The sequence below is a fragment of the Ictalurus punctatus genome, chromosome 15 (genome assembly GCF_001660625.3).
Source record: "Ictalurus punctatus breed USDA103 chromosome 15, Coco_2.0, whole genome shotgun sequence".
Taxonomy (NCBI): Eukaryota; Metazoa; Chordata; class Actinopteri; order Siluriformes; family Ictaluridae; genus Ictalurus; species Ictalurus punctatus.
The window spans coordinates 25,817,769-25,845,226 of NC_030430.2; the positions used below are offsets into that span (position 1 = coordinate 25,817,769).

At 41.0% G+C, this 27,458-nt stretch overlaps 3 protein-coding genes across 7 annotated transcripts in view; all 3 read left to right on the forward strand.

The window, feature by feature from the left end:
- The first annotated feature begins 1,088 nt into the window (after positions 1–1,088).
- Positions 1,089–10,889, forward strand: mybl2a (v-myb avian myeloblastosis viral oncogene homolog-like 2a). Of its 4 annotated transcripts, XM_047160394.2 has the most exons (10): positions 1,089–1,318; positions 3,897–3,991; positions 5,229–5,324; positions 5,659–5,727; positions 5,847–5,939; positions 6,033–6,253; positions 7,654–7,822; positions 7,907–7,966; positions 8,051–8,143; positions 8,440–10,889. In XM_047160394.2, exons 3-10 carry the CDS (start codon positions 5,229–5,231, stop codon positions 10,318–10,320), a joined length of 2,682 nt encoding a protein of 893 aa, XP_047016350.1. In that variant the 5' UTR covers positions 1,089–1,318; positions 3,897–3,991; the 3' UTR covers positions 10,321–10,889. The 4 variants fall into 4 exon arrangements, with proteins under 4 accessions (XP_047016350.1, XP_047016352.1, XP_047016351.1 ...); XM_047160396.2 differs by lacking the exon at positions 3,897–3,991; XM_047160395.2 differs by lacking the exon at positions 1,089–1,318 and having other exon boundaries at positions 2,950–3,991.
- A 1,346-nt stretch (positions 10,890–12,235) lies between these two features.
- Positions 12,236–19,293, forward strand: adtrp1 (androgen dependent TFPI regulating protein 1). 2 transcript variants are annotated; one of them, XM_017487964.3, is made up of 6 exons: positions 12,236–12,456; positions 15,178–15,318; positions 15,410–15,511; positions 16,615–16,730; positions 18,082–18,242; positions 18,527–19,293. In XM_017487964.3, exons 1-6 carry the CDS (start codon positions 12,268–12,270, stop codon positions 18,622–18,624), a joined length of 807 nt encoding a protein of 268 aa, XP_017343453.1. In that variant the 5' UTR covers positions 12,236–12,267; the 3' UTR covers positions 18,625–19,293. The 2 variants fall into 2 exon arrangements, with proteins under 2 accessions (XP_017343453.1, XP_017343454.1); XM_017487965.3 differs by having other exon boundaries at positions 12,238–12,456; positions 18,501–19,293.
- Positions 19,294–21,558: 2,265 nt separating this feature from the next.
- Positions 21,559–27,458, forward strand: part of ptpdc1b (protein tyrosine phosphatase domain containing 1b) — a 6,152-nt gene continuing 252 nt past the window's right edge. The window contains exons 1-7 of the mRNA XM_017487904.3: positions 21,559–21,737; positions 22,474–22,554; positions 22,646–22,764; positions 23,533–23,670; positions 23,742–24,820; positions 26,359–26,541; positions 27,398–27,458. The exon at positions 27,398–27,458 is cut by the window's right edge and continues 252 nt beyond it. Of these exons, the coding sequence (XP_017343393.3) occupies positions 21,577–21,737; positions 22,474–22,554; positions 22,646–22,764; positions 23,533–23,670; positions 23,742–24,820; positions 26,359–26,541; positions 27,398–27,458 (1,822 nt within the window). The 5' untranslated portion in view covers positions 21,559–21,576. The remainder of the gene's footprint in view (positions 21,738–22,473; positions 22,555–22,645; positions 22,765–23,532; positions 23,671–23,741; positions 24,821–26,358; positions 26,542–27,397) is intronic.

The following is a 27,458-nucleotide window of genomic DNA, read 5'->3' on the forward strand; positions in this document are numbered from 1 at the left end:
GCGTAAATCACACCCAAGCTGATCACTGTTTGGAATAATTAACCTGAGTATGACATCAATCATCTAACGGTTTCTGTAAAACCTCCTGCTGTCTGTGGGGTTGAAAGAAAAGAACACGATACTAGAGTTTTGCTTGAATGACGACATTTTCAGGACTTTTTTGAGGACCCTTTGGGCTGATCTCTCTCATCAACAAGGCGTTTCATCCTGCAGACCCTCCAATCACTCAGTGTTTTTGTTTATCGCACCATTCTGTGTAAACTCTAGAGACTGTTGTGTGTGAGAATCCCAGGAGATCAGCAGTTTCTGAAATACTCAAAACAGCTCATCTGGCACCAACAACCACACCACGGTTAAAATCTTAGAGATCAGTGAGATTTTTTCCCCCCGATTCTGATTGTCGATGTGAACATTAACTGAAGCTCTTGACCTGTATCTGTATGATGTTATGCGTTGTGCTGCCGCTACATGATTGGCGGATTAGAGAATTGTAAGAATGAGTAGGCGTACAGGTGTTCCTACTGTAATAAAGTCCTCCTTGAGTGTTATATGGTGTAGTGTTTAAAACAGGGGTGTCCAATCTTATCTAGGGCTGGGGTGTGTGTGCAGGTTTTCATTCCAACCAAACAGAAGCCACACCTGAGTCTATTGAAAGCCAAGATCAACTGATAAAACAGGTGGAATCAGGTGTGCCTCCTGCTTGGTTGGAATGAAAACCTGCACCCCCACCGGCCCTTTCCGGATAAGATTGGACACCCCTGGTTTCAAATATAGCGCTTCAAATACTTGCGCAATATCGGCGCTGCGTTGATGTACATGAAGCACCGCAGTCTATTTGCGTTTGAAATATTACACAATACTTAAAAATAATCCAAATCAGTACTTTTTGCTCTTTATCAGTTTCCCTATTAACACTTAGAGCTTGTTAGCAGCTTTTTTTTTTTACACACAGAAGCACCAGGTACCTCTTTAAAATAGTTTTTTTAAAATAAAAAAACAACAGCAAAAAACACAATAATGCGCAATTCCAGCGCAGCTCTGGCGCTCACGACGCAACCTCTGTGCGCGCGAGCGCCGTTTGACTCTGACCGGTAAAGTACAAATGTGCATGTGAAAGTTGCGCGCGCGTGGAAACGGTTTAATCTTTACACGGTACAATACGAGAATTTAAAAACAACAACAACAACAACTTTCACGGATGTTTTCGATCAAAAGTGTAACGTGCGTTTAAAATTTCATAGTGAAATGTTTGCTTATAAGTTGTTTGAAGTCTAAAAGGCAGCGAGGATAAGTTCAGTCTTCGGCTCTAACTGCCCAGGTAACCACAACACATTCTTAGCTAACTGGCTAACTGCTAGCTAGCACAGCTAACGGTTCTGCTAGTCCGCCAATGCTGGCTACTTTTAATTAAATCACAGTGAACTTAACCTTTTAAAGTTGTTTGCTTTAAACAAGTTGTTAAATTACTTCATGCGTGTCAGTATAATACAATTTAACACACATTTGCACACATTCTACAAAGCGGCTTCTTTTGGTACAACGCTTTTCTTTAGCGTCCCATAGCATGGCATAACATATCCTGCTTATATTCTGTATAGAATTGATGTTATAAGTGATGTATATAAGTGATATAAGTTAGCCAATTTTTGCTGATAGGTCAACATGTCCGCCATGTTGATCGGGGCTAGACTTTACATTTCTCAAACAATTTCGCTGGTTTATGATCTATATAGAGTACAAAAAAAAAGTTCTGTCTCCAGTTACTTACAATCTTGATAGAGTTGTAAAATTATTCATTGTTATATAAAACGCTCACTTGTTAAGCAAAGATTCAGATTACATTACATTGCATATATGGAATTTGGCAGACGCCCTTATCCAGGGTGATTTACATTTCTCTAATCTATACAAATGAGCATTTGATGGTTAGGGGCCTTGCCCAAGGGCCCAGCGGTGACAGTGCTGGGATTTGAACTCACGACCATCCAATCAGTAGTCCAACATCTTAACCACAGAGCTACCACTGACCCCCAAAATTTTTATACAACTGAGCAGTTCAGGGTTAAGGACCTTGCCCAAGGGCCCAGCGGTGGCAGCTTGGAGGTGCTGGGATTTGAACTCACGACTTTCCCATCAGAAGTCCAATGTCCAATGGATTTTTCCTGTCTTTAACTCCATCTTTTAGTTTTTCCTGTGCTCACAACTCCTTCACTTTGAAATACGGAATAAATAAATAGTCCATGTTTAAGTCCTAGTAACTGACCATCATTGTACCAAAATGCAATGAAATCTGTAAATACGAGTGAAATAGATTGACACCGGCAGTCAGTCTGCTTGCTAGATTTTATTAGCGATAAAAGGATACAGACGTCCTTCAAAACAGATAATTACAAAGATAATCCTTTATGGATCCGATAAAACATTTATGTGATGATGATAAAAATGATAATAAAGGACAATCTATTAAATGATTATAACCTATGGATACACCTACTGTTTGGAGAGGAGTGGGGAAACTGTAGACTGAGCCTGACAGTCTGTCCTGTCCTGTCAAAGTCCACCTGCGGAACCACCTTCCCTTCTTACACCTCCGTCCCACTGCCTCTCTTTGGGAAACCTTCCATGTGAGAAAAGTTAACTAGCCAACTAACTCCAGTAAGATTCGCAATACGTCAGTCGCTCCGCTGAAACGAGGAGCTTGTCATAAAAGTCGGTTTGGAGAAAAACGGCAGTATAGATGACAATCTCGATTATGGGCAATTTATTTTAGAATATAAAGTATAATATAAGCTGACACTTATTACAGTTGCCCGGATTAATACGGCGGAGACGTTGTCGTACGATCCAGCAGCCAATGCAGCGTCTATATTCATATATATATATATATATATATATATATATATATATATATATATATATATATATATATATATATATATATGTGTGTATATGTATATATGTATATATGTATATTACTGGATAGCTGATAGAAATCTAAACTGCCAGCAGTAGGTGAATCCACCGGAAGTGCTCTGGCGGCCATTTTACGATTCCCTACCGACAGACGGCTCCGAAAACGGTCAAGATGACCCGATGTGCTGCTTTTAACTGCAAAACAACGTTCACTAAAGGAAGTGGCAGACGTGCCCACAGGTTGTAATTTATACAGACCGTGTACATATTAAACACACGTGCGTCATTATCCTCATGTAGACTGGGGATAACGATCCTAATCTTTAATAATACACAGTAACAATACAACATCAAGGTGTATATAAAACAAAAGTGTAGTTTTTAAAGCAAAAAGTACCCAATAGACACATCTGGAGACTGGTACAGGACGCAACGTTCGGTAAATGATGGAATTTTTAGTTTTGGCTGAAGTATTCCTTTAAAGTGCACCTGTTATGGTTTTTCAAATATTCCCTTTCATGTAGCGTGTATATAGAGCTGAGTGTGAATTTAAAAAGTCTGCAAAGATCAAAGCTCATGGCAAAAAAAAAAAGAGTTATTGACTCCCAAAAGAAGGAATCGATTCTGAACATCTGAAATGACTCGTTAGTGATTCCAGACATTACTTCCTGTATTAATCTACGTAGGTTTATAACAAAAAGCCCCGCCTCTGGTCTTCATCACCTGCTCGCCGACAGCTTTGACCCCGCCCTCAAACACTACAGCTGTAGTTGTCCTGAAAGAGTTAGGTTCCTGTTGTCTCCATGTCTAGAAGACGTTGTTTTCTGCTCTGCAATAGCGGAGCTACTTTGCATGGACTACCGAGGGATGAGGAAGTAAAGCGTCGGTGGTTAGAGTTCATTTTTAATACCATACCAAATCAGTTCGCTCCGACCTTCGTTTGTGTTCCTGCCATTTCACTGACGACTGCTTCTTCAATCTAGCTGAAGTCAACGCGGGATTTGCCAAACGATTATTTATTAAAGGCGGGGCCGTACCCACTTTATTTGGACCATCTTTCGCCTCTGGGTCACAACCTGTAAGTATTTAATTATTTACGTATATATTTTCTACTGAGTGTTCTAAATGCGTGGATTTGTGTTGTATATGTGTACAGCCAGCGCACAGCTGTTAGCCTGTTAGCTGTTAGCCTCTGCTAACAAAACATTCTGACAGATATCCAACCAGACTCGACCAAAAGCTAACTTGGTGAGCTATGCTGTTAATCATTGCGTTTATTTTCTTACGCTAACGTTAGCTACATAACTGAGCTTAAGAAAAAGCCACAATAAACATTCAACCTAAACAGAAGTTTAACATTTAACATCGCATAATTATGTATTCAGAATAAACATATATATATATATATATATATATATATATATATATATATATATATATTCAGAGATATAAATATATAGATATATATATAGATCAGTAACCTTTAATTTGTGACGTCATTTCCCGTTTCTGCTACTATTAACCACGAAGCAGGAAAGCTGTGTCCAATTTCCATCAGTACCTGTCCCTGTATTCTGATTGGTCAGAAGGTTTATATTAATGTTTTAATTTCTATAGTAACGGCTCATTCGCAGTGACTTGTATGGTGAACAGTTTATTACTCACTTAAAGGTGCAATTAGCACTTATACAAATAATCTTGAAGTTATGTAAAAGATGATAAAATATAAAGGTTTAATCTGTGTCCGCATTCCCGTTGCGATCCTGTGTGTGTGTGTGTGTGGAGTTTGCATGCTGCGGGGGTTTCCTCTGGGTACTCCGGTTTCCTCCCCCAGCCTAATCCAGCCTAGAATAAATAAAATAAATAAAAGCATGAATTACTGTCTCCAAAATCCTTTACTGATAAAAACACTTTCAATTTCGCAATGGATCTGAGATGTGCGGAGTTTGCATGTTCTCAGGGGTTTCCTCCGGGTACTCCGGTTTCCTCCCCCAGTCCAAACACATGCATGGTAGGCTGATTGGCGTGTCCAAAGTGTCCGTAGTGTATGAATGTGTGTGTGAGTGTGTATGTGATTGTGCCCTGTGATGGATCGGCACCCTGTCCAGGGTGTACCCCGCCTCGTGCCCCATGCTCCCTGGGATAGACTCCAGATTCCCCGCGACCCTGTCAGATAAGCGATGTAGAAGATGGATGGATGATAAAAGCCACTCTTCACCACTGAATTGATTTGTTCATCGAATTTATCGCCGTCAGTCTGACTCGTTATATGGTCTAATTCACGATACGAGTGTGTGATGTGTGTTTTTACTCAGATGGAGGGCCGTTCCAGGGCCAGACAGCCTACAGTACAAATCCCGGACGAACAGAGGCTGGGTGAAAAGACGAAGGCCAGGTGGAGTCCTGAAGAAGTGAGTTGTGTTTGCTACTAACTTTTCATTTTTAATCTTTGCACCACAAGCAAGTTTGCTTCCTCAGAGTCGCACCAGAAATTGGGTCAGAAGGTCTCGATTCATTTCCTTTTTGCCATGTGGCCGCAGATCACAGGTTTATATTAATGCGCTTGTTCTAATTCGTTATCGTTTCTATAGTAACAACTATGTGTGAGTGATGTGTTCAACATGTTTTGGAAGGAGTCTCCAGTGTGAGTGCTTTGTAACAGTCAGAGGTAAAGCCATCAGTCATCAGTCAGTATCTTACTGTAACGGCACCATAGAGTTGCATTTTTATATGTTGTGTGTTCAGGATAAATATCTTAAGAGTCTGGTGGAGAGGATTGGCGACAACTGGAGCACTATTGGGACTATGTTACCTGTAAGTAAAACGAACAAACAAACAAAAACATTAAAGACAACCTAATTATACTCGAGTACTCTTATTATTTATTAGATATGGTTTGTGTACAAAGCTGAAAGCTTTTAACTGCGTCTCAGGGCCGGACTGAACAGGATTGTAAGTACCGGTACACCTGTGTGTTGGACCCAAACTTGATCAAGGGTACCTGGACTAAACAGGAGGATGAGAAGGTGAGCATTGTGGGTACACTCAATGCTTTAGAAATGACATACAGCTTCGGGTTTAAAGCACACTAAAATCGACAGCCTGAATGTCTTCTGTAGCTCGTAGAATTAGTGACAAAATTGGGAACATACCAATGGACCAGGATCGCCAAGCACCTGAAGGGCCGCAGGGGGAAGCAGTGCCGAGAACGCTGGCACAATCATCTGGACCCGTCGGTGAATAAACAGTCCTGGACTCCCGAAGAAGACATCATCATCTGCAAAGCCCACAGCATTCTGGGAACCTGTTGGGCCAAAATCGCCAAATTGCTTCCTGGGAGGTATGTGGGAGGTAACATTTCCTCCAGGATTTTGCGATCTCAGAAATTAACGCAAAATCAAGCAAACTTCGCGATATTCTGAGGAGCTTTCGATTTTCCGCGGATTTGGGCCGAGACGGGTCACGCGACGTCATCGCAACACACGTTCAGCCGAAGCCCTCTTCGATTCACTTCGTCGAACACGAGTACAGCTAAAAGGTCTCGTTTACCAACATCAACAAACATCACTGCGAAATATCGTTCAATTGCAATTTCAACAATCAAAGTAGTTGCACAAAGTTGCATCGCAAATTTTTTTAAAAAGCCACAGCATAATCAAGCATTTTTGCAATCACAAACAATCACAAAAAAACCCCTACGAAATCCTGTACGGACTGATTAGCTCTAATCAAACTGTAGAAACGTTAATTTGGGAGTTTAGGAGGCGAGGGAACTGATAACATTGGACATCATTTAACACCCTTTTCAGCAGCGTGTAAATGTTTTCATAGGCCAAGCCAAATTTAAAAATCCCCGATAGATTTATTTAGGGCTGCAACTAACCATTGTTTTCATAATCGATTAGTTGGCCTATTATTATTATTTCGATGAATCGGATTGGGGGGCTTTCAGTACCATTTGTTTTTTGTTTATTTAAAATGAAATCCACAAACTGAGTGTTACAAATATAAACTTCAGACTAAAACTTTACACAAACGTTTGTCCAAAACAGAAAAGACCCCAACACACACACACACACACACACACACACACACATACATCAGAATATATATTATTAATTTAGGACTGTACTTTAATTCGGTGCTTTTTGTACATCCATAAAAAATAATGCATAAATACTTATATACAATATAAACTAAAATAAATTAATTATATATATATATAAATTTGTTTTATAGTATATATGCATTATTTTTTATAATGCATATATTGTTTAGGTCCTGTAGTTTCTCACTATTGGTGAGCACTAAAAAGGAAACGAGCGTATTTAAACCAGCTATCGTGTTGAGGGAACGGGCTTTCCGACGGTACCAAAGACTCTCCGTTATCGAGAACCATCCCGGAGATATATCTGGTTGAAAAATGCTAACTTATGACAAAGTAAGGGGAAATTAACAGACGTAAGAGCACCGAATGCCTAAAAATAAACATTTTAATGCGAACTTTTGTCATTTTTATGGTATTGGTGTTGAATAAGACGTGTTATAGAACCAAAATATACCAAAATCTGAAAATTGACCAGTACACACAAGAATGGCTTTTTTTGTCTGCCGTATCTCTCCTTAGTTAACGGATTTGTTTTGGAATGGCTTTCTTTCAGATCGTTAATATGAAATGAAAATCCAGTGTTCACTAAATTGGTGTGTAATTCCTGAAATGGTTCACTTTTGCACTTATAGGACTGATAACTCCATCAAGAACCACTGGTACTCGACTCTGAAGCGTAAAGTGGCCAAAGGTGTGCTAGTGATCGACGCTGATCCTGTTGCCTCTTCACCTCCTGAAGAAACATCTATAGAAGTGGAGAAGGAGGAAGAAGTGACTCGTCCAACTGAAGAGGAAACTAAAGTATGCTGTCGTCCTTTGTAATGATCTCATGCTGATGTTGTGTGTTGTCTGAATAATTGACTTGTGACTGTGTTGTGTGTTTAGATGGATGTCCCTTGTGACGTCAGTCTGCAGTCAGAATTTGTGATGGACGTTCCTGATCAGGTAACCTACCCTATTCCTGATTGCTGTAGATCTTGGGTCTGGAATATCACTTGCTCTATGAAGGAAATCTCTCTGCTCTAACAGACACAGCCTGCCCCATCGACTCCTAATACCAGTGCGGACGATTCCTGTTACGATGCTTTCAGCTCGGTCCTAATGACAGACTTTACAGAGCAGGTGAGAGTATTTTTAAACGATATGATTTGCTATTTGTGATGTACTTTTTAAGCAGGTCCTAACCCATATGTTTGAGACTCAGAGTAGTAAAGTATTAGTTATCATTTTCATGCTCATGTGTATACTCTTTAGCGAAGAAGGTTCCTTGAAACACCAGGAACTATAGGAAGTAGAGCGAAAACAAACCTGTTGTAGGCATCTGCATAGAAGCGTTAATGTTTTTCTGGAGGAACAAACCGACAATCCTTAATTAACCCCCCCCAAGGAATTTGTCTTATTTACTCTATCATTTTCAGATAATGAAAGCAAGGGAACCCAGGCGTCGCAAAAGAAAACAGAAGCCCAAAAAAGGCCAGAGGCATTTAAAGTGGAAAGGAGCCCCTGATGCTGAGAAAGACTCCAACGACATCACCAGAGTAAAGTCCACTTCCAGCCCCCGCGACAGGTCGCAGTCACGACAGAAAATCATCATCGGTGCGGCGCTGCAAATGATCTCTGAAGACATGTTGCCTTTTAGCATCTTCGAAGGATCCGGGTTTCGAAACTTCATGGCTGCGATCGGTCCGCAGTACCCTAGAATTTCTCCGCATAGCGTAGGATTGAGGCTTTACGTCGAAGTGGAGAAGGTGGTTAAACCGAGCCTGATTAAACAGCTGAGGGATTGTCTCGCTGTGACTGGAGGAAACTCGAACATCCACGTCACGGGGGATATCTGGACCAGCGAGGATGCCGAAACCATCCTCGCTGTTCAGCTGCATTTCCTCGACGGAGACTGGAACATGTGTAGGCCGACAGTTGCGTTTCGGCATTTAAGCGACAATAACTTCAACAGCATTGTTACGAGCGAGCTGGAAGCCGTGCTCCTGAGCTACGGGCTTTTTCCTGAGAACATCGGCTACCTTATTCTTCACGAGGCCAAGAACACAATCAACATACACAACCTTTTCTGCGACTACAAGATCATGCATAGCGTCCAGAAGAACGACCCGGACGAAGACGAAATAATGGACTTCATTGACGATCAAGTGTCTGTCGTGGATTTCTCGGAAGTCCACTTGGCCAGGAATGTGGACTGCTTTAGCAGCTTGTTGCACTTGGTAATCAAGGAAGCTCTAAAGGCCTCACAGTGTGCCAGCTACGTCGTCTCTCAGATCCGAGATATCGTGGCCTTCTTTCGGCACAGTGCCTACTGGAATAATGTTCTCATGCGGGACTGTAATGTCTCTCTCGCAGATCCTCACAGCTTCAACAGCTATAGATGGAACTCCACTTTTGTTGCTTTTCGTAAGCTGCTTTCAAAGGTTGCATGGGACGGCGCGATAGGCCTGATAGCCCAAGCGCAGAAAGAAGAGAACGACTCGACTGTTTCTCCTCCAGTAATCCATGTCATCTGGGACCAAGTCGTAGACATCATTGGTTTTTTAGAACCTTTCGAAGAGGCGGTCCAAGTGCTTCAGTCAGATGGCATCACGTTCTCCCTCGTCATTCCATCTATCATCGGACTCGATAAAACCCTTGAGCTTAAAAAAACCTCATATCCCCAATTCCGCAAAGCTCTCCGCTCCAGACTACACGACTACTTCCAACCTCTGATCATGCAAAAAGATTTGATTCTCGCTACAGTCCTGGATCCTCGCATTAAACTGCAACCTTTCGAAGACGAAGAAGAGGCCAGTGATATCAAACTCGCGCCCCCTACCAAATTCTGGGCTTGTTCGATCTTAGAATCCGCCATGAGTGAAACTGATGCCTGGGTTCCCATCGAGGAGGGCAGTGTAAAACTAGACCACGATGACCAGCTTGCTGCGAAAGCTGCCAGTTTGGGCAACATCAAGAGCAAGAAGATCTTCAGCTTCATGCAGCCTTCTGCCAAGAAGACGCAAGACTCCGAGCTCGATCTTTATATCGCCGAACCTTTACTGGATGGAGATGCTTCTGTTGAGGAGTTCTGGCGAGGAGCCACACGGTTTCCACAGCTACGAAATATCTGCCACAGACTTTTGGCTGTCCCAGCTTCATCTGGAGGGTTTAAACGTCTCTTTCCCATGGCGGCTTCTATAGTTCGTGCCAGGAGAAATCGACTTCCTCAGCACACTACAGAGCGATTATTACTTTACAGAGAGAGCCAGAAGTTAAAAAACGTAGGAAGTGGAACTGGATTGCAAACGGCCTCGTGAAACATTGATGTCGCGTTTGTGTGACATTTGTTACGCATCATTAATTACATCTGACCTGTGGAATCATATAACATTAAAATAAAATGATAGATCTCTTTCATTTTCATGTATATACTGAATGCTGGACTAAGCCGTGGATTTTTTTTCATGCGCCTCCTTTCTCCTTTTTTATATTGTGACTTTAATCTCCTATGCTAAGTGTCAGAATGAGTCTTTCCATGCGTTTTCTCATTAACATACAATTATCATTGGATAAAAGAATGGATTGATAAAATAACTTCTCTGTGTCATTTTTGTTGTCTTGTAATCATTTGGATTGTGTGCTGCAAGAGATATTTGATTTGTGGAGCACGTTAGCCGTTTACTTTATTCGTAGGTCGGCCATATTGGTTGTGATGTTATGATTAGGGTAGGAGAAGTGTAATCACCCATCAGCGTACAAGAAAAACAAGACTCAAAACTTGTCTATTTTACCTAAAATTTGCAAATCACAAAGTGTTTTTGTACACAAAGTATGAGATAGTAACTGGATTACATGAAATAAATGAGTGTTTGTTTATTTTGCCACAGATTTGACTACTATTCCAAAGATGTTCATTTTCACTCTCTTTTAAGCATGTTTGCTGGAAAGTCTCCAACACTTTTTATTCTCTACTAGGTTTTTAAACTTTTGTAAAGCTTAACAAAGCATACTTTAAAGACTTTTCCCCTCAAGATTGGGATGAAAAACTGTACAGATTTTCGCTTTGCTTGTTTCCCAGGTGATCAGGTGTAAAACATAATACTATTATAGTACACATTTTAGATGGCTAAACAAAAAACAAAAACCATTTTGGGTAAACAGTTGTATTTTTGTGCTTAATATCCTTATTGTTCTGTATGAAATATACCTCAGGTGACGCTCGTGCGTTTTTTTTTTTTTTTTTTTTGTTTTTTGTTTTTTTAACTGCCGGAAGTTAATTTTTCCCGCCGCTTCTCCACGGACACGCGCCCGGAGCGTTTATTGCGCCGTGATTGGTCAGTGGTTGCTGTGGTAACAGGTCTCAGTACACGCAGCTCGAGCCTTTTAACGCCTCAGTCGCAACACACACAGGGCAGAGGACTGTTCCAAATCAAACTCTATACATATATTGAAACATTAATTATTAATCATTTATTCTCTTCTGTGAGGGAATTTTGTAGAAATAAAAAAAATGTACAAGCGATTTTTCACATATAATATGTGCAAATATTTAATTTAAAAAAATGCACAAACAGTTGGACGTTTTCATAACGACGTTAGCTTGTTAGGCTAGCACTGTGGTTTTAGATGAGTTTAAAGTTAATAGTCGCCTATATTACGACTATTCTTTTATTTAATTATATTTCTTAATACTCTCAGAGACATTACAAAACGTTAAACACACAGCACACAACACAACCGCGTTACACAGACAATTCTTCTAGAAGCGAAGCGAGTCCTGTAGGAATTTGTACAAATAATTTCACTTGAGGTAAAATAGTTGGGGTGGGTTTTTTTGTTGGTTTTTTTTAATGTTGATGGTACGACCCAGTATAATAATTATATTATTAAACCCCATATATAATTATATAAATTCATATTTTAATTTTAAAACCAAATATTTCAAACGTTACCTAATCCAATTAATTACAATAAAAATAGCCCTATATTTATCTAATCAAATGATTTAACATGACAAAAAAAACTGCCCTTATTTATCTAATTAAAAAATCACGCTATATTTACAACATTTAATAAAAATTTATATTTGTTATATATACATATGTATATGTATGTATATGTAGGTATGTATAAAGCTGATATTTCGCTACTTCCGCGTACTACCGTTTATTTTCGCGGCTCAACCAATCACAGCGCAGCATTCCCCGAAGGGGCGTGGCTTGACGAAAATGACGTATTGCGGAAGTTTTCGTTCAGAATGAAACATGGCTGCTGCTTCTGCTTCTGCTTTGAGGTCCGGTGTGAATTCTAAGTTATGTTTGTTTGCGCATTTAGTGATTTTTGCCTGGTATTTATTTACTCTGAATGCTAACTGCGCCATAGCGGATTCAGGGCGACATCCAGGCACTCGGTCTTACGGAGGCCGGTGGAAATATTTAACCTTCATCAACCTGGTGAGTGTAAATGGCTGAGTCCTGAATGAGTCCTGAATGAGTCCTGAATGAGTTCTGAATGAGTACTGAATGAATCCTGAATGAGTCCTGAATGAGACCTGAATGAATCCTGAATGAGACCTGAATGAGAGCTGAATGAATCCTGAATGAGCTTTGAATGAATCTTGAATGAGTCCTGAATGAGCCCTGAATGAACCCTGAATGAGTTCTGAATGAATCCTGAATGAGTCCTGAATGAGACCTGAATGAGTTCTGAATGAATCTTGAATGAGTCCTGAATGAATCCTGAATGAGTCCTGAATGAGACCTGAATGAGTTCTGAATGAATCTTGAATGAGTCCTGAATGAGTCCTGAATGAATCCTGAATGAGTCCTGAATGAGTCCTGAATGAGACCTGAATGAGTTCTGAATGAATCCTGAATGAGTCCTGAATGAGTCCTGAATGAGACCTGAATGAGTTCTGAATGAATCCTGAATGAGTCCTGAATGAGTGAACAATGTAGTGCACTACTTAGTGTGAAAAAATACTTGTTATATTCCTAACATATGCACTTAGAGCTGATGGTAAAAGTTTTACCTTTAACTTGAGTTCCATCACAGTAACAAAAAGCAGCTTAATAAATAATTATTAATTGAGTTATTACTCAGTTATTACAATTAGAGAATATTTCTAAATGTGATAGAAAGTTGGACCTTTTTTCTACTTTTTTATATTCCCCTATAGGACAGATGCTCAGACTGTTTTTTACTATCTATTACAATTATTAAAAGATTGTATTGATGCACTGTATTTATTATTGTGTACATTAATATTTTGGCTGTTTATGGAAGCTTAAAACGATTTTGTTCTTCAATTTCTGAAAGGTCCACCATCAGAACATATTGTAAATAAACGTCCAGTCTGACTGTTATTAAATTTCAGTTGATTTTATTTACCGGCATAATAACTTTCCACTACTGTAACAAAATGTAAATGAGGAACCTGCAGTCTCCCACTTTGAGAACCTATGGCCCTAAGAATACAGTTGTGCCCAAAAGTTTGCATACCCCTTGCAGAATCTGCTAACTCTTAATTTAAACAGGATGATCGGAGTAAATTATTATTATTTTATTTAAAGAACTTTTTTTTTCATTTAGTACTGCCATTCAGATGCTAAATAAGATATTTACATGTCTCCCAGAAGACAAAATACGAACAATTTACACCGATCATCCTGTTCAAAAGTTTACACCCCCCTGGATCTTAATGTATGGTGTTGCCTTCTTGCGCATCAGTGAACGTGTGCACCTTTTATAATAGTCGTGTACGAGTCCATCGGTCGTCCTCGGTGTGAAAAGGTGGTTCTGAACATCATATAGTCTGATGGAAAGGAGTCAAATATGCAGAAGATGCTGGAAAAGTAAAGAATGTGCAGGATTTTTCTGAAGAACGGCGGGCAGTTTAACTGCTCAGGACAAACACGCGACTCATGAAGAACTCTCACAGAACATAAACACAGTCGTGGATCATCCAGGTAACGACACACTGGATTAATAATCAAGGGTGTGTAAACTTTTGAACGGGGTAATTTTTATAAATTCAGCTATAATCTTGTCTTGTGGACTATATGTAAACATCTGTTATGTGAAAAAGCTTCTTCAGGACAGGACTAAATAAACAACAACCTGGGATTTTTATGATCCGATATGATCATATGATATGAACAGTATTAAGATTTAGCAGATTCTACAAGGGGTATGCAAACTTTTGGGCACAACTGTATTTTGAGGTCTCCAACTTTGGATTGTAGTCAATCTTTCTGGCGTTTTCGTTTCTTTTGTCCCCCTCCCTTGTTTTTGTCCCAGTTCTTCTACTCTTTGCTCTTGCGTTGTAGTTCTTGTCATGTTCCCGTTTGTCACTGTTGCTAAACTCTCCCTAAACACTCCGATATCGTTCCGTTTGCATCTCCAACTCTGTGAAAGGTCAGTGTTTCCTGCTTCAGAGTGTGTGAGAGCTGTTTTTCTGACTCTCACAGACTCCTATCTCGGTCTGCCCAAAAGTTTGGTCCTGTTTCAGTTTTCCATGCCATAAACAAGATGTAAAAATGACCATATGACTGTTTTCATTCACCTTAATGCACCTTAATGCAGCGGTTCTCAGAGCAGGATCTGTGAAGCTTAGCCAGGGAGTCTGAGATGTTTCATTTTCTTAGAGTGGTATAAATACATGATCATCATCAAAAGTTATGATGAAGTTTAAATGGGTGTAATACAAATCTCAGTCATTCAAACACAACGACTGGTGGAAAGTTCAGGAGTGAGAAGCTCTACGCTCCAATAAATAACCAGAATGTTCCGGAACAAAATGTCATTTCTTCAGGACCATTGTGCAACACATAAAACACAAGACTGCGTGAGACGAGCGCAGGACAAGAAATACTGCACACAGGACGCAAAGGTGTCCTTGGCTCTGAAAAGTTTGGGAACAACACACTTAATAAAGCACAAATGCCAATAAATTAACTAGGGAAGGTCAGAGGGGTGTGCAAACTTTTGAGCACGCCAATCGTTTGTTTCTGGAATATTTAGGTTTGTACGTTGTCGGAAAGTTTGTTCATTATTATGTATACGTAATGATGTTTTGATAAACTATATGTTCAAAACTAAAAGACCACGAGGGCACAAACTTGTGCAGTGTTATATTATATGTGTGTTTAACTGGAACCCTGTCGGTGCCGCAGGTGATGCAGACGGTGTTTTTCGGGCTCTGTGTTGTAACCGATCTAATCCAGATGGCGCTGCCGAGGAAACGCAGCGACTCGTCGTTCCTCGTCACAGCGCGGGATTTCTTCTTCACCGGTCTGGCTTTTCCGGTCGGAACCGTGAGTGTCCGAGATTCGCAATCTGATATCAAACACGAGGTTTTGTGATTAGTTTAATCAGGTTTGTTATGAATCAGTTTTACGTTTTCAGTTTGTCTTCGCTTCTTTCTGGTCCATCTACACCTACGACCGAGAGCTGGTCTTCCCCAAGGTTTTAGATGACATCATTCCTACATGGCTTAATCACGCTATGGTAAGCGTCGCTATTTATAAAAGTATTTGCGCATGCGTAAGCTTTATCGTCAGTGTAAGCCTTCTAATAAACCTGCATTTATATTTATATTCTTAATACATTGCGATTGTTTATTAATAAATTCTATATTACACATCATTATTATTATTATTATTATTATTATTATTATGTTTTATTATGTATTATTATGTATTATTATGTGTCACATCACAATATTACATTTCATCCCACAGCGCTGTTGAAATCCGGATTCTGATTGGTTAGACAGTATCGGATCATTTTTCTATGATGATATTAACGCTGTCGTTCTAATACGTTATCGTTTCTATAGTAACGGCTCGTTCACAGGGACTCGCGTGGCGAACACGCCGCTAATCATTTTTCTTTAAGGATGAATGTGTTTCTGCAACGTTTAGGGAAGGAGTCTCCAGTGTCAGTGCTGTGTAACATTCAGAGGTGAAGCTGTAACTTTAAGTTTTCCGACATCTTTGTCACAGAGGAGTTGACACTTCTTTACTGGTTCTAGGCAACTAAAGACAAGATGAGAGAGAATAGAGAGAGACAATAGAGAGAGAGAATAGAGAGGGAATAAAGAGAGAGAATAGAGAGAGAATAGAGAGGGAGGATTGGCACCCTGTCCAGGGTGTACCCCGCCTCGTGCCCGATGCTCCCTGGGATCGGCTCCAGGTTTCCCCGCGACCCTGAAAAGGATAAAGCGGTGTAGAAGATGGATGGATGGAATAGAGAGTGAATATAGAGAGGGAATAGAGAGAGGGATGGTGAGGGAACGAGTGTTTATAGCTACTGTAACGTAAGTGAGAACAGGAACTGACAGTTTTCATGAACATTAAGTGTAAATTTAAACAGATAATTGATGGCTTGTCATTCTTTAATACATGTAAAATTGGTAAGTGTCTGTGGAATAAGAGGAGTAAAACACTGTTATAGGACAATAATAATAATAATAATAATAATAATAATAAAGCTCGGTATGATATTTCTTATTTATCGGTTCACTCGGTCCTCTCAGGATGTTTGTTTTTTTTTTTATGATGTTTAGTGTTTGTCTATTTCTGACTCTAATGGATTATTTTCCTCCACAGCACACTGTAATCCTGCCGCTGCTCCTGGTGGAGATGTTTCTTCAGCATCACAAACACCCGAGTCGTTCCAGAGGAATCCTGGCCCTGGCGCTCTTCGCCTCCCTCTACTTGGCCTGGTAATTATCTCCTGTGCTGCCGAGTCACTCGGGCAGATCACGAGTCATTTACATGTACATTTATTCATTTAGCAGACGCTTAAATCCAAAGCGACTTACAAAAGAGGAAACACAAGCAAAGCGATGTATCACGCGGAGAACAGTACGGGTAGTGCTACCGTACACGATGTTTAACTGAGTCCTAGAGAAGCAAAGTGCGCAGAGTCGAGGTGTAAGAGTCAATGTCAGAGACAAAGGTGGTGGGGGGGGTCTTAGTCGGAGGGTCGGGGGGTTGGGTCTTAGTCGGAGGGTTGGGGGGTTGGGACCAGCGGACAAGTTAGGGGTTAGTTAAGCATTCACGGAAGCGGAGGGTCTTTAGCAGTTTTTTGAAGATAGTGACAGAATCTGCGGTCTGCGGATTGAGGTCGGAAATTCATTCCACCACTGAGGGACAGTCAGTGTGTGAAGGTTCTGGAAAGGGAACTTGTTGAGGTAGGGGGCGCTGTTCCAAACAAGGTCTTGTAGGTGAGCATCAAGGCCTTGAATTTGATGCGAGCGGCTACAGGAAGCCAGTGGAGGGAGATGAAGAGGAGTTTGATGGAGCTGCTGGGAGACCCAGGAGTTAACAAGAGCCTGGACTAGTAGCTGTGTGGCCTGATCGGTGAGGTAGGGTCTGATGTTCTTGATGTTCTACAGAATGAATCTACAGGACCATGCAGGTGTTGAAATGTGGTCTGTAAAGTTCAAGTGGTCATCAAAAGTCAATCAAGGTTCCTGGCCGTCCTGCTTGGTTTGAGCATGGTCGAGCCGAGCTGTACGGTGAGGTTGTGGTTGATTGAGGGACAGGCTGGGATGACGAGAAGCTCCGATTTTACCAAGTTGAGCTTAAGGTGAACCATCCCTTAAATTAAAGGGATGGTTCACCCCAGAAATAAAAATTCTGTCATCATTTACTCCCCCTCGTGTTGTTCCGAAACTGTACGACTGAATTTGTTCTGTGGAACATGAAAGAAGATATTTTGAGAAATGTCTGGGTTTGTTTAGTTTTTTTTTTGTCCATACAATGGAAGTCAGTGGGCACCAAAACTGTTTGGTTACCAACATTCTTCAAAATATCTTCTTTTACGCTCCGCAGAAGAAAGGAATGCGTACAGGTTTGGAACGGCACGAGGGTGAGTAAATGACAGAATTTTCATTTTTGGGTGAACTGTCACTTTAAGAAAAAGCGCTTTAAAATGATCATTCTTTTTGTGACCTCCAAATATTTTATTGGTTAACGATGAAAGCATGATCTGACATTTTTGCGCTGTGTCTAACAGTGTATTTATCACAGTGTTAAATACACATGAGCGTGTGTTTATGTATAATTTAGGGTGCTGTGGGTGCGGCATGCATCAGGGATCTGGGTTTACCCCATCATGGCTCACCTCAGTCCCGCAGGCCTCGTCGTGTTCCTCAGCGTGGCGTCTCTCAGCATGGCTCCTCTTTACCTGCTGGGAGAGAAACTCAACCGTGTCATTTGGGGTCCTACAGGTGAGACGATTCCATGACACCTGACATCATCAGTGTAATGTTCTGTCTTCACTTTCACACTTATTAGTCTTTTTGGCGAGTCTTCGTTTGGTTTGGTTTTACACTGCATATAATTATATGAACTATAAGGGGGGGGGGGGGGGGGGGTGTCAGAAATACAGTGACAGAAAAACAACCCTTTGACATATCTGCTTTGAAATGACAGATCTGGTGCTAAATTAATAAATTGTAATGAATGCTGTTTTCCAATTGTGAAAGATGCAACGTCTCACTCACAACCTCAGAAAAAGAAGAAGAAATGAAGAACCAGAGGAATGACCATCTACAGACTACAGAGAGCCGGACCAGATCCTTCACCAGCACGGACAAAATGCTGCAATAGCACCGAGAAAAAGGGATTTACATTACCACAATAGTATAACCACATGCAAAGCTAAGCGTTCACTCAGATGATTCACTAAATGTTCACACAGATGATTCCCTAAGTGTTCACACAGATGATTCCCTAAGTGTTCACGCAGATGATTCCCTAAGTAATTCAGTAAATGATTCATTAAGTGTATACGCAGATGATTCCCTAAATGATCACGCAGATGATTCACTGAATGTTCATGCAGATGATTCCCTAAGTGTTCACGCAGATGATTCCCTAAGTGTTCATGCAGATGATTCACTAAGTGTTCACATAGACGATTCATTAAGTGTTCACGCAGACGATTCCCTAAGTGTTCACACAGACGATTCATTGTCACAATACAGTTTATGTTGAAGAACCGGATCATTTGCACATTTCTAATCTTAAGGAAAAAATCTGCTCATGTAAAAGCATCCTAATACGCTACTGTTTAATGTTTTCACACCTGAAACATGAATTTTAACCTTGAAATTCTGTATACTGTACTCTCCTAAAATGCTGGATGTCAGAGGGCCAGTTGTTCATCATGTAGAACATTTTTAACACAAATGAATAACCGCGTGACGATTGAAGAAGATCTTTGCTGGATTATTATGTGACTTGACGAAGTCAGATTTTAATAAAAGATATATATTATATTCTGTCAGTGTGTCATTATTGTGGTGTCATGTGATCACTCCGAGTTACTGAAACCTGTAGTGTTGAAAAACACACACACACACACACACACACACACACACCATATTTTCACAAATAAACTAGTAGCATTTAGAGAAAAGTAGAAAGTGGTGGATTGTGATATGAAGAGATATGAAGCGTCTGCCGCACAAGTCCCTGTGAATGTGCTGTTGCTATAGAGACCAATGCCAGAGATGCTGTTAAAGGGAATTAATCAACAACTTCTGACCAATCGGAATCCAGAATAAGGTTAATAAATTTTTTTGTCGAGGTTATTTACTGCAGTAAATATTGTTTGTAGAGCATTAGCAGGTTTAATAGCAGTTTAAAGCAAAATGAAATAAGAATATAAATGGTTAGGATCAGTCCTGGCTCTTTGTGCTCGGTGACTTTCTCATGCTGTTTCAGGAATAAGTGGATTAGTGGCTTAAACCAGGAGCAGTCAGGAACAGTAGCCTTGCTTATCTCCCGACCTTCAGCCTGTGCTATATCCTGATGATCTTTACCGTTATTACCTCGGAGTTGTCGTTTTTTGCTTCACATTTATGTCGTGTTTATTTTAAATTGTCTTTAAGTGTGTTGGACTTTAAAAGCTTCACGCTGGATATTAACAAGGCACGACGATGATCAGACGAGCTGCTGATGGAATACTGAACGATCAGACCCAGATCTTTTTTGGTTTTAAAGAGCGATGCTAATTCACCTTTCGGGACCCAAGATTCTGTGTACGTCTGAGAAACCTGAAGCACGGTGCGTCGTCCTACAGTTTGCAGGTAAGATCGAGAGATATTTTCTGAAACTGTTCAATCAGATCCAGCAGAATAGTTTAGTGTAGTAGTTCAAAACAGAGCGCATGAACATGCACGTGATACAAATAATAATAATAATAATAATAAAAATGTGTTTATCTGAGTCTCTAGTGAATTAAATTCATATTATATCCAATCTATACATTATAAAGAGTCTCAATCCAATCTGGTTATTCCTCACTCACCAATGCTCAGGTTCATGAAATTCCTCTGTAGTTATTATACAGTCCTTTCTAGTCTAAAACTGTATTCCAAAGTTTTAATGTCAATGTTTCGGCGTGTATTTTGACTTACAGATATTGTAATGGAGGTTGGAGTCAGTCTTAATGCCTTTCTGCTGTTTTCCTGCTGAAAAACATGGAGTCTGGTACGTTTTTCTAAATGACGAGCACATTTTTTTCTGACTACAGCCAGAAAACAGACATAATTTACATCTTATTTGCATATTTTTATATTTCTTTAAGAATATTTACTAGAACATTTTATGAATCCATAGTTCAATGAATGGTTGTAGATTGTTTTTGTGTTAATGCGCTTTATGTTAAATAGTCATTTTCCAGTGTGAACTGCTTTGAGATTTTGGACTCGTTAGTGAATGAAGAATGCTGTTTTGGGAAAATAATCACCAGCAGGGCGGTGTGATGGGTTTGCTAACGATCGCAATTTGATTGATTGATTGATTTATTTATTTAAATCCGCAGCTTGTCGTGTTACCGAGAAACCGCAAAGAAGCGTAAGCTTTACATTTTAATTGCATTACAGCTGTAAGTTTACATGCAGAAAAAAAAAATTGGGTAAATCTAAAGGAAATACATGTACACTAGGTTGTCCTACTGGAGGAACCTTTAAAAGGTCTGTACTGAAGCCTACAACACGGTGTTTTCAAGTAGAACCTTTGTAGAAATCTAAGAACCACAGTATCCAAAGAACCCATAGTCTGTCATTTAAGATTTCCTCCACAGTGAAATTGCTTTTATTCGGGGTTCTTAATCTTTGAAAAGGGAAGGGTGTTCTCTTTCAGAAAATAGTGGTTCCAAGAGGAGCTAAAACTTTCAACCATCCAAAGAACCGTTGAGAAACCGGCAGTTTGGTATAAACAATTAGCACCAATGAAAGATCTTGCGTATAAAATGGAGTCATGAGATAACTGAAGTTTGGGAGGAAGACTCGACCTGAAGCTCTGATTCGTTCCTGGTTAACTTCCATCTCTCCAATTCCACCTCCACCACCTCACCGACTGCTCCAAAAACTCCTGACAAAGATACTACACTGAGCAGAAGCCACCCAGAACTCCTGCTGAAGTTCTCAGAGTCCTCTCACCGTTACAGTTCCACACTCGCTCCTCGTGGTGTTCAGGTGTAGGCCTGGAGCACAGAATCATCGCATGTTTGTGGTGACTTTCTCTGTTTCCTGTTTCGCAGTAAGAGCGACGATGGCCACGGCGAAGTACACGGTGGTTGGAGAGATGTTGCGTTATGTGATTCCCACCCACATGCACTGCTCCATCGGGTGCGGAGGCCGAGCCTGCAAGTACGAAGACGCGTCACGCTGGAGTGAAGATCAACAGGCCATCAGAGGCATCTACTCCTCCTGGTACCTGAAAAGAACCACGGTGCATTTTATATAACCGTGAAATAAAAGATCACGGCGTGTGGAACGGTCCATTCTGAAGCGATGAAGCCTACGTTCGAGTTCCGTTATGAAACGTTCCCTTTATTAAAACTACATTACAAAAGAATTCACACACTCATTCCAGACCTTCCAGCGTTCACGGGTTTGCGTACGAGTACGCTGTTACGAGTACTCGTGCAAAAATACTCCAAAAGAGTGTCCAAAATCTTCCTTTTTTCCCCCACAATACAAACATCGTCGATGTATGAATCTGGAATGATTGACAGTTCCATAGTCGTTTTGAACTCTCTGATATTAACTGATCCCCTGGAAGCCCCGCCCCCTTTCCCTCCCATCTCACATCAGTGACGTTTCAGCCTGTCCACTTCGCTAACATTAGACACATGCGGTGTACAGCTAATCAGATAGCGAACAATTGATCGTGAAACGGCGAGATAACGTGGGTGACGTCGGAATAACGAGACCGGCGTCTGTGGTGAAGGACGACAGTGACGTGCGTTACGAACGTCCGTTAATTTACCGTTTTAGTGAGTAGGATGATGTGCTGAGTGAACAGCTGCACAGTGATGATCGCTTCAGAATGGAACGCAGCCATTGCTCGCGAATATCTCAAGACTGAAATGTTGATGAGCGTGAGAGGTTAAGTTACGTCGGAAAGTCGACTTTTTTTTTTTTTACCAGATTCTCACGTGTTTAGGATCACAGACAATTTACTCGCCATGGCACGGCCTTCTACCGAAATAATGGAAAGGTACAACATCATCGAGCAATTCCAAAGGTAACCAAAGGCTTCAGATTTCCAAGTCTTCCGTTCTTCACCTTGCTAGCTCAGGTTCAGTCTTGTTAACTCGGTGCCTGTCCTCGTTAAGGTGTGGTTTGAGGACGGTCATTAACCTGCAGCGACCTGGTGAACACGCCGACTGTGGGAACCCGCTAGAGCCGGACAGCGGCTTCACCTACCGGCCCGAGACCTTCATGGAGGCTGGCAGTGAGTGATGAACCAATAAACCGTCATTTATATCAAACTGACGTCACATAGCGTACGAGCCTGATAGAGCGGTGAGTTTCACAAACGACAGTGTTCACGTGCGGCTAAGATGGAGAACTCATACGGACTAATGTCTTACCAATTCTGTAATAGATTATCTTCTGGTTTTCAGTAAGCTGCTTTTAGGAAACCTGGAATATTTGATAATAAGTCAAGATTCCTGGATTCCAGGGGATTCCTGTTATAATTCATACCCATTTCCTCAACATCCAACTAGTCTCTCTTGTAGTTTGTCTCTTGTGGACGTGGCTGAATAAATGAAGAAGTTCTTCAGCCAGATTCTATGTTTCTTTCTTTCACCTTTATAAAGAATAGCAATTCTTCATGAAGTTTGCCAATAAGGTTGAAAAGCAGGCAGAGGGTGTAGAGAATATGGGTTTGTTTGGGGTTTTTGGGAATGGGGCTGTGTGTGGAAACACACCTGGAGGGAAGCGCTATCCGCCCTCTTCCTCATACATGAGCTTGTAGACACCCACGATTGGCTAGTGTCACTGTGATTGACAGGAGAGCCAGAGTAGTAGGTTCGGAGAGTGGGGTTTGGGGGAATGTATTTATTTGAGATGGTGGTTTTGGGGGTATTGATGGTTCAAGTGGCTTTCTAGCAGTCTGAGCCTGAGGACTGAGGTTCCACTGCCCTCATATGGAAGCACATGTTCTTCATGATGTGCAGTAACATGGTGTTCGAATGACATGGCTCTGGTGTTGCAGTTTATTTTTACAACTTTGGATGGAACGACTACGGCGTGGCCTCCCTCACTGCAATCCTGGACATGGTGAAGGTCATGTGCTTCTCCATGCAAGAGGGGAAGATCGCCGTTCACTGTCACGCCGGACTCGGGAGAACAGGTACCTTACGATTCTTACCCATTCGTGCCATTTTCATCGGGATATTTTAATCAAGGTGACCTGTCCCACAGGTGTCTTACTCGCCTGCTTCTTGGTGTTCACTTCACGCATGACCGCCAACCAGGCCGTCCTGTTGGTGCGATCCAAACGACCGAACTCCATCCAGACCAGAGGGCAGCTGGCGTGTGTTTGGAACTTCGCAAAGTTCTTGATTCCGCTGAGGAATGTGTTTGCCCACGCCGATCCGAGGGCCAATCCCGTCACGCTATCCCAGTTCCTGATCCGTCAGAAACACATCCTGCACGGAGACGAAGCTCGGCGGCTGAGACACATACCCAAGCTCGTGCCACTCATCTGCAAGCTCTTGTTGGACATCGCGGAGAACCGGCAGGTCATCGAGGAGGACGTTCTAGAGGTTCCAGACGTGATGTCTGATGACGAGAGCTCGGTTTGCTTTAATGCCAGATCAGAACCTCAGATCAGCAGCCACATCATGATGGGAGGGGTTAATTTCAATCTGCCTCGACTTCCTGGTCCATTCGCGACTCCTAAGCACAGATCCCAGCTGCCTCTTCAGTACGCTCACAAGAACCTCAGCTACAGCGACTCGGATCTGCTCAGGCACTGTGATGCGCTAAACGTCTCAGGAAACCACCTTCCCGTTTTAGCTGATTCAGGAAGGAGGTCTGTGTCTCAAATCAACATTTCCCATAACTGCCCTGATGCCCCTCATGGCACTCTGAGAGATTTATCAGCCTACGGTTCCCGCAGCAGCCTCTGGGAACTAAAGGCACGAGTGGAACAGGAGGAGGGAAGTTCTCTTCTGAACACTCGGCGCCAGTCGGTTGTGCAGCGCAGCCGATCGTTCGGCGTCCACAAAGGAACGGAGAAGAAGAGGAGCTTCTTGAAGGTGCTGCTGTGGAAGAACGATCATGAAGGGAATAAAAGGAACCATAAAGGAGGTGATGATGATGAGGAGGAGGAGGAGGAGAAGGAGGAGGAGGATGTTCAGTCACCAGAGGTGCCGTTCCTCACCATCCAGTCAGAGCTGACTCTGGAGGCTCGGCGTCTGCTGGTGGCTCAGTCACTCGCTCTGGACCTGAACCAGGATGGAAAAGAGGAGCACGTCCACAAAGTCAGCAGCTGGAAGGTAAACACACACCTCACTGCATTATAGACTTCCTTTCCTTCTTCCTTTCCTTCTTTCCTTCCTTCTTTCCTTCTGTCCTTCTTTCCTTCCTTCTTTCCTTCTTTCCTTTCCTTCTTCCTTTCCTTCTTTCCTTCTTTCCTTCTTCCTTTCCTTCTTTCCTTCCTTCTTTCCTTCTGTCCTTCTTTCCTTCCTTCTTTCCTTCTTTCCTTTCCTTCTTCCTTTCCTTCTTTCCTTCTTTCCTTCTTCCTTTCCTTCTTTCCTTCCTTCTTTCCTTCCTTCTTTCCTTCTTTCCTTCTTTCCTTCCTTCTTTCCTTCTTTCCTTCCTTCTTTCCTTCTTTCCTTCCTTCTTTCCTTCTTTCTTTCCTTCTTTCCTTCCTTCTTTCCTTCTTTCCTTCTTTCCTTCCTTCTTTCCTTCTTTCCTTCCTTCTTTCCTTCTTTCCTTCTTCCTTTCCTTCTTTCCTTCCTTCCTTCCTTCTTTCCTTCTTTCCTTCTTCCTTTCCTTCTTTCCTTCCTTCTTTCCTTCTTTCCTTCTTTCCTTCTTTCTTTCCTTCTTTCCTTCCTTCTTTCCTTCCTTCTTTCCTTCTTCCTTTCCTTCTTTCCTTCCTTCTTTCCTTCTTCCTTTCCTTCTTTCCTTCCTTCTTTCCTTCTTTCCTTCCTTCTTTCCTTCTTTCTTTCCTTCTTTCCTTCTTTCCTTCCTTCTTTCCTTCCTTCTTTCTTTCCTTCTTTCCTTCTTTCTTTCCTTCTTTCCTTCTTTCTTTCCTTCTTTCCTTCTTTCTTTCTCAGTTTTTTTCTATATTTCTTTCAGATGTTCCTCCAATTGGTGATTTTTTTTTTTCTTTATTTATTTGCAACTTTTTCTTTCTTTCTTTCTCAATTTCTTTTCTAGATTTCTCTCGGATATTCATCCAATTTGTGACATTATTAAAATATATTTATTTATAACTTTTTCCTTTCTTTTGATCTTTTTCCCTTATAACTTTCTTTCTTTCTTTCTTATTTTTGTTTATTTTGTGACTTTTTTTAAAAACTTATTTTTACTTATTACATTTCTTACTGTATGTAATGCTCTGTTTTCTCTTTTTTTTGTAACTTTATACATTTTTGTGGATTTCTTTCTGACTTTTGCCCATTTTGAGGCATTTTTGTATATTCATTTTTGTTTGCATCTTCTTTCTTTCTTTCTTTCTTTCAGGGATTTTTTTCTTTTTTAATTTTCCCTCTTTCCATTTCTTCCTATATTAACTTTCCATCCTTGGTTTTGAACTTTCTTGTTATTCTTCTTTACGCTACTTTCTCAGTGACTTTCTATTTTTTGTGTCCGTCTGTGTGTCTTTATTTCTTTCCGACATTTTCCCGATATTTCTTTGTGACTTACTTCTTCTATATTTCTCGCTGGTTTCTTTCCCTGTGCAACGTTTACCCCGGTAGAGTAGGAGTGCTGAACAGAAGCGCATAAGAGAGAGGAGATTGTAGAATGAAAGCGCAACGCTGTGGTGTGGAGTGTGTATGAAGCTCAGAGACGGTGTGTGTCCCTGCAGGTGGACCTGAACTCTCAGGGAGGATTTGAGCGTCTGTGTTTGGAGAGGGATCCGTTCGTCCTGACGGGAATCCTGTGGTCCTGGTTAGAGCAGCTAAAGGAACCCGTCATCTCCAATACAGACGTTCAGACGCTGAAACAACAAAACACAGAGATAACGAGCGTCCTAAACTCACTCCAGCGGGTAGGAGCCCTCCGACTGTCACTGCACACGTACTAGAAATAGACCGTGAATAAAAGGAGTCCTATTTTGTAAATCTGAATATAATATTCCTCTGCTTTATTTATTTATTTTTTGTACACATGTTTACATTTTGAAGTTGAAATGAAATAAACAGCTGTATAACCTGGAGTACAGCACGAAACATTCACCCAGATCTTGCGCATTAAATTCAGATTCAATAAGAACTGTTCCCTGAGAGCTTTTTCTGAACTGCTTTCACGAACGGAGTTTAATTCTGAATCGAAAATGGTTTTGTGCCAGCAACATTTTCACTGATTATATATAACGATTATTTTAAAAAAAACAACAACAAAAAAACAACAACATTATTTCGAATTTGAATCCAGCCTAAAAATGTTAGTTAGTTATTAGTTGTAAAAATTAGTTAGTTATTTAATTGAATTCCACTTTAAAGCTTTATGTAGAACGTAACAAAATAAATAAATAAATAAATAAATAAACAATCCAAACCCTTGTGAAAGATATCATAACACAAATGCCATAAAATCAAAGCAAGCGAGAAAAAGAAAGAAAAAGAAATAACGACACAAAGAAAGAAAGACAATAACGAAGAAAGAAAGTCGCAAGGAATTTAGAAATAAAGAAGATAAGAAGTAAAGAAAGAAAGGAAAAAGCAAGCAAGAAAGAATGTGACAAGGAAAGGAAAAAGGGAAAGAAAGAAAGAAAGGAAGAAAGAATAAGAAGAGTGTGAATCATGTTCGCTAGCCCTTACCGTTTGGTGAATTTTATGCTCATGTGCACATTTTTGAAAGAATCCTGCTCTTTACGTGTGTTTGTGATGGAGTTTTTCTTGCAGGCCTCGAGAGAAACGCTGCTGTGTGTGTTAGACTGTTTCGCTCGTCTGCTGGTGATGCCGG

Bases quoted from the DNA above. Each gene is read 5' to 3' on its own strand.
- mybl2a (XM_047160393.2), top strand. From the start codon at position 5,211: ATGTGTGTTTTTACTCAGATGGAGGGCCGTTCCAGGGCCAGACAGCCT. The intron at 6,254-7,653 runs GTATGTGGGAGG...TTGCACTTATAG, and splicing joins GCCAAATTGCTTCCTGGGAG to GACTGATAACTCCATCAAGA. The intron at 8,144-8,439 runs GTGAGAGTATTT...TATCATTTTCAG, and splicing joins TGACAGACTTTACAGAGCAG to ATAATGAAAGCAAGGGAACC.
- adtrp1 (XM_017487964.3), top strand. From the start codon at position 12,268: ATGGCTGCTGCTTCTGCTTCTGCTTTGAGGTCCGGTGTGAATTCTAAG. The intron at 12,457-15,177 runs GTGAGTGTAAAT...TCGGTGCCGCAG, and splicing joins ATTTAACCTTCATCAACCTG to GTGATGCAGACGGTGTTTTT. The intron at 15,512-16,614 runs GTAAGCGTCGCT...TTTCCTCCACAG, and splicing joins CATGGCTTAATCACGCTATG to CACACTGTAATCCTGCCGCT.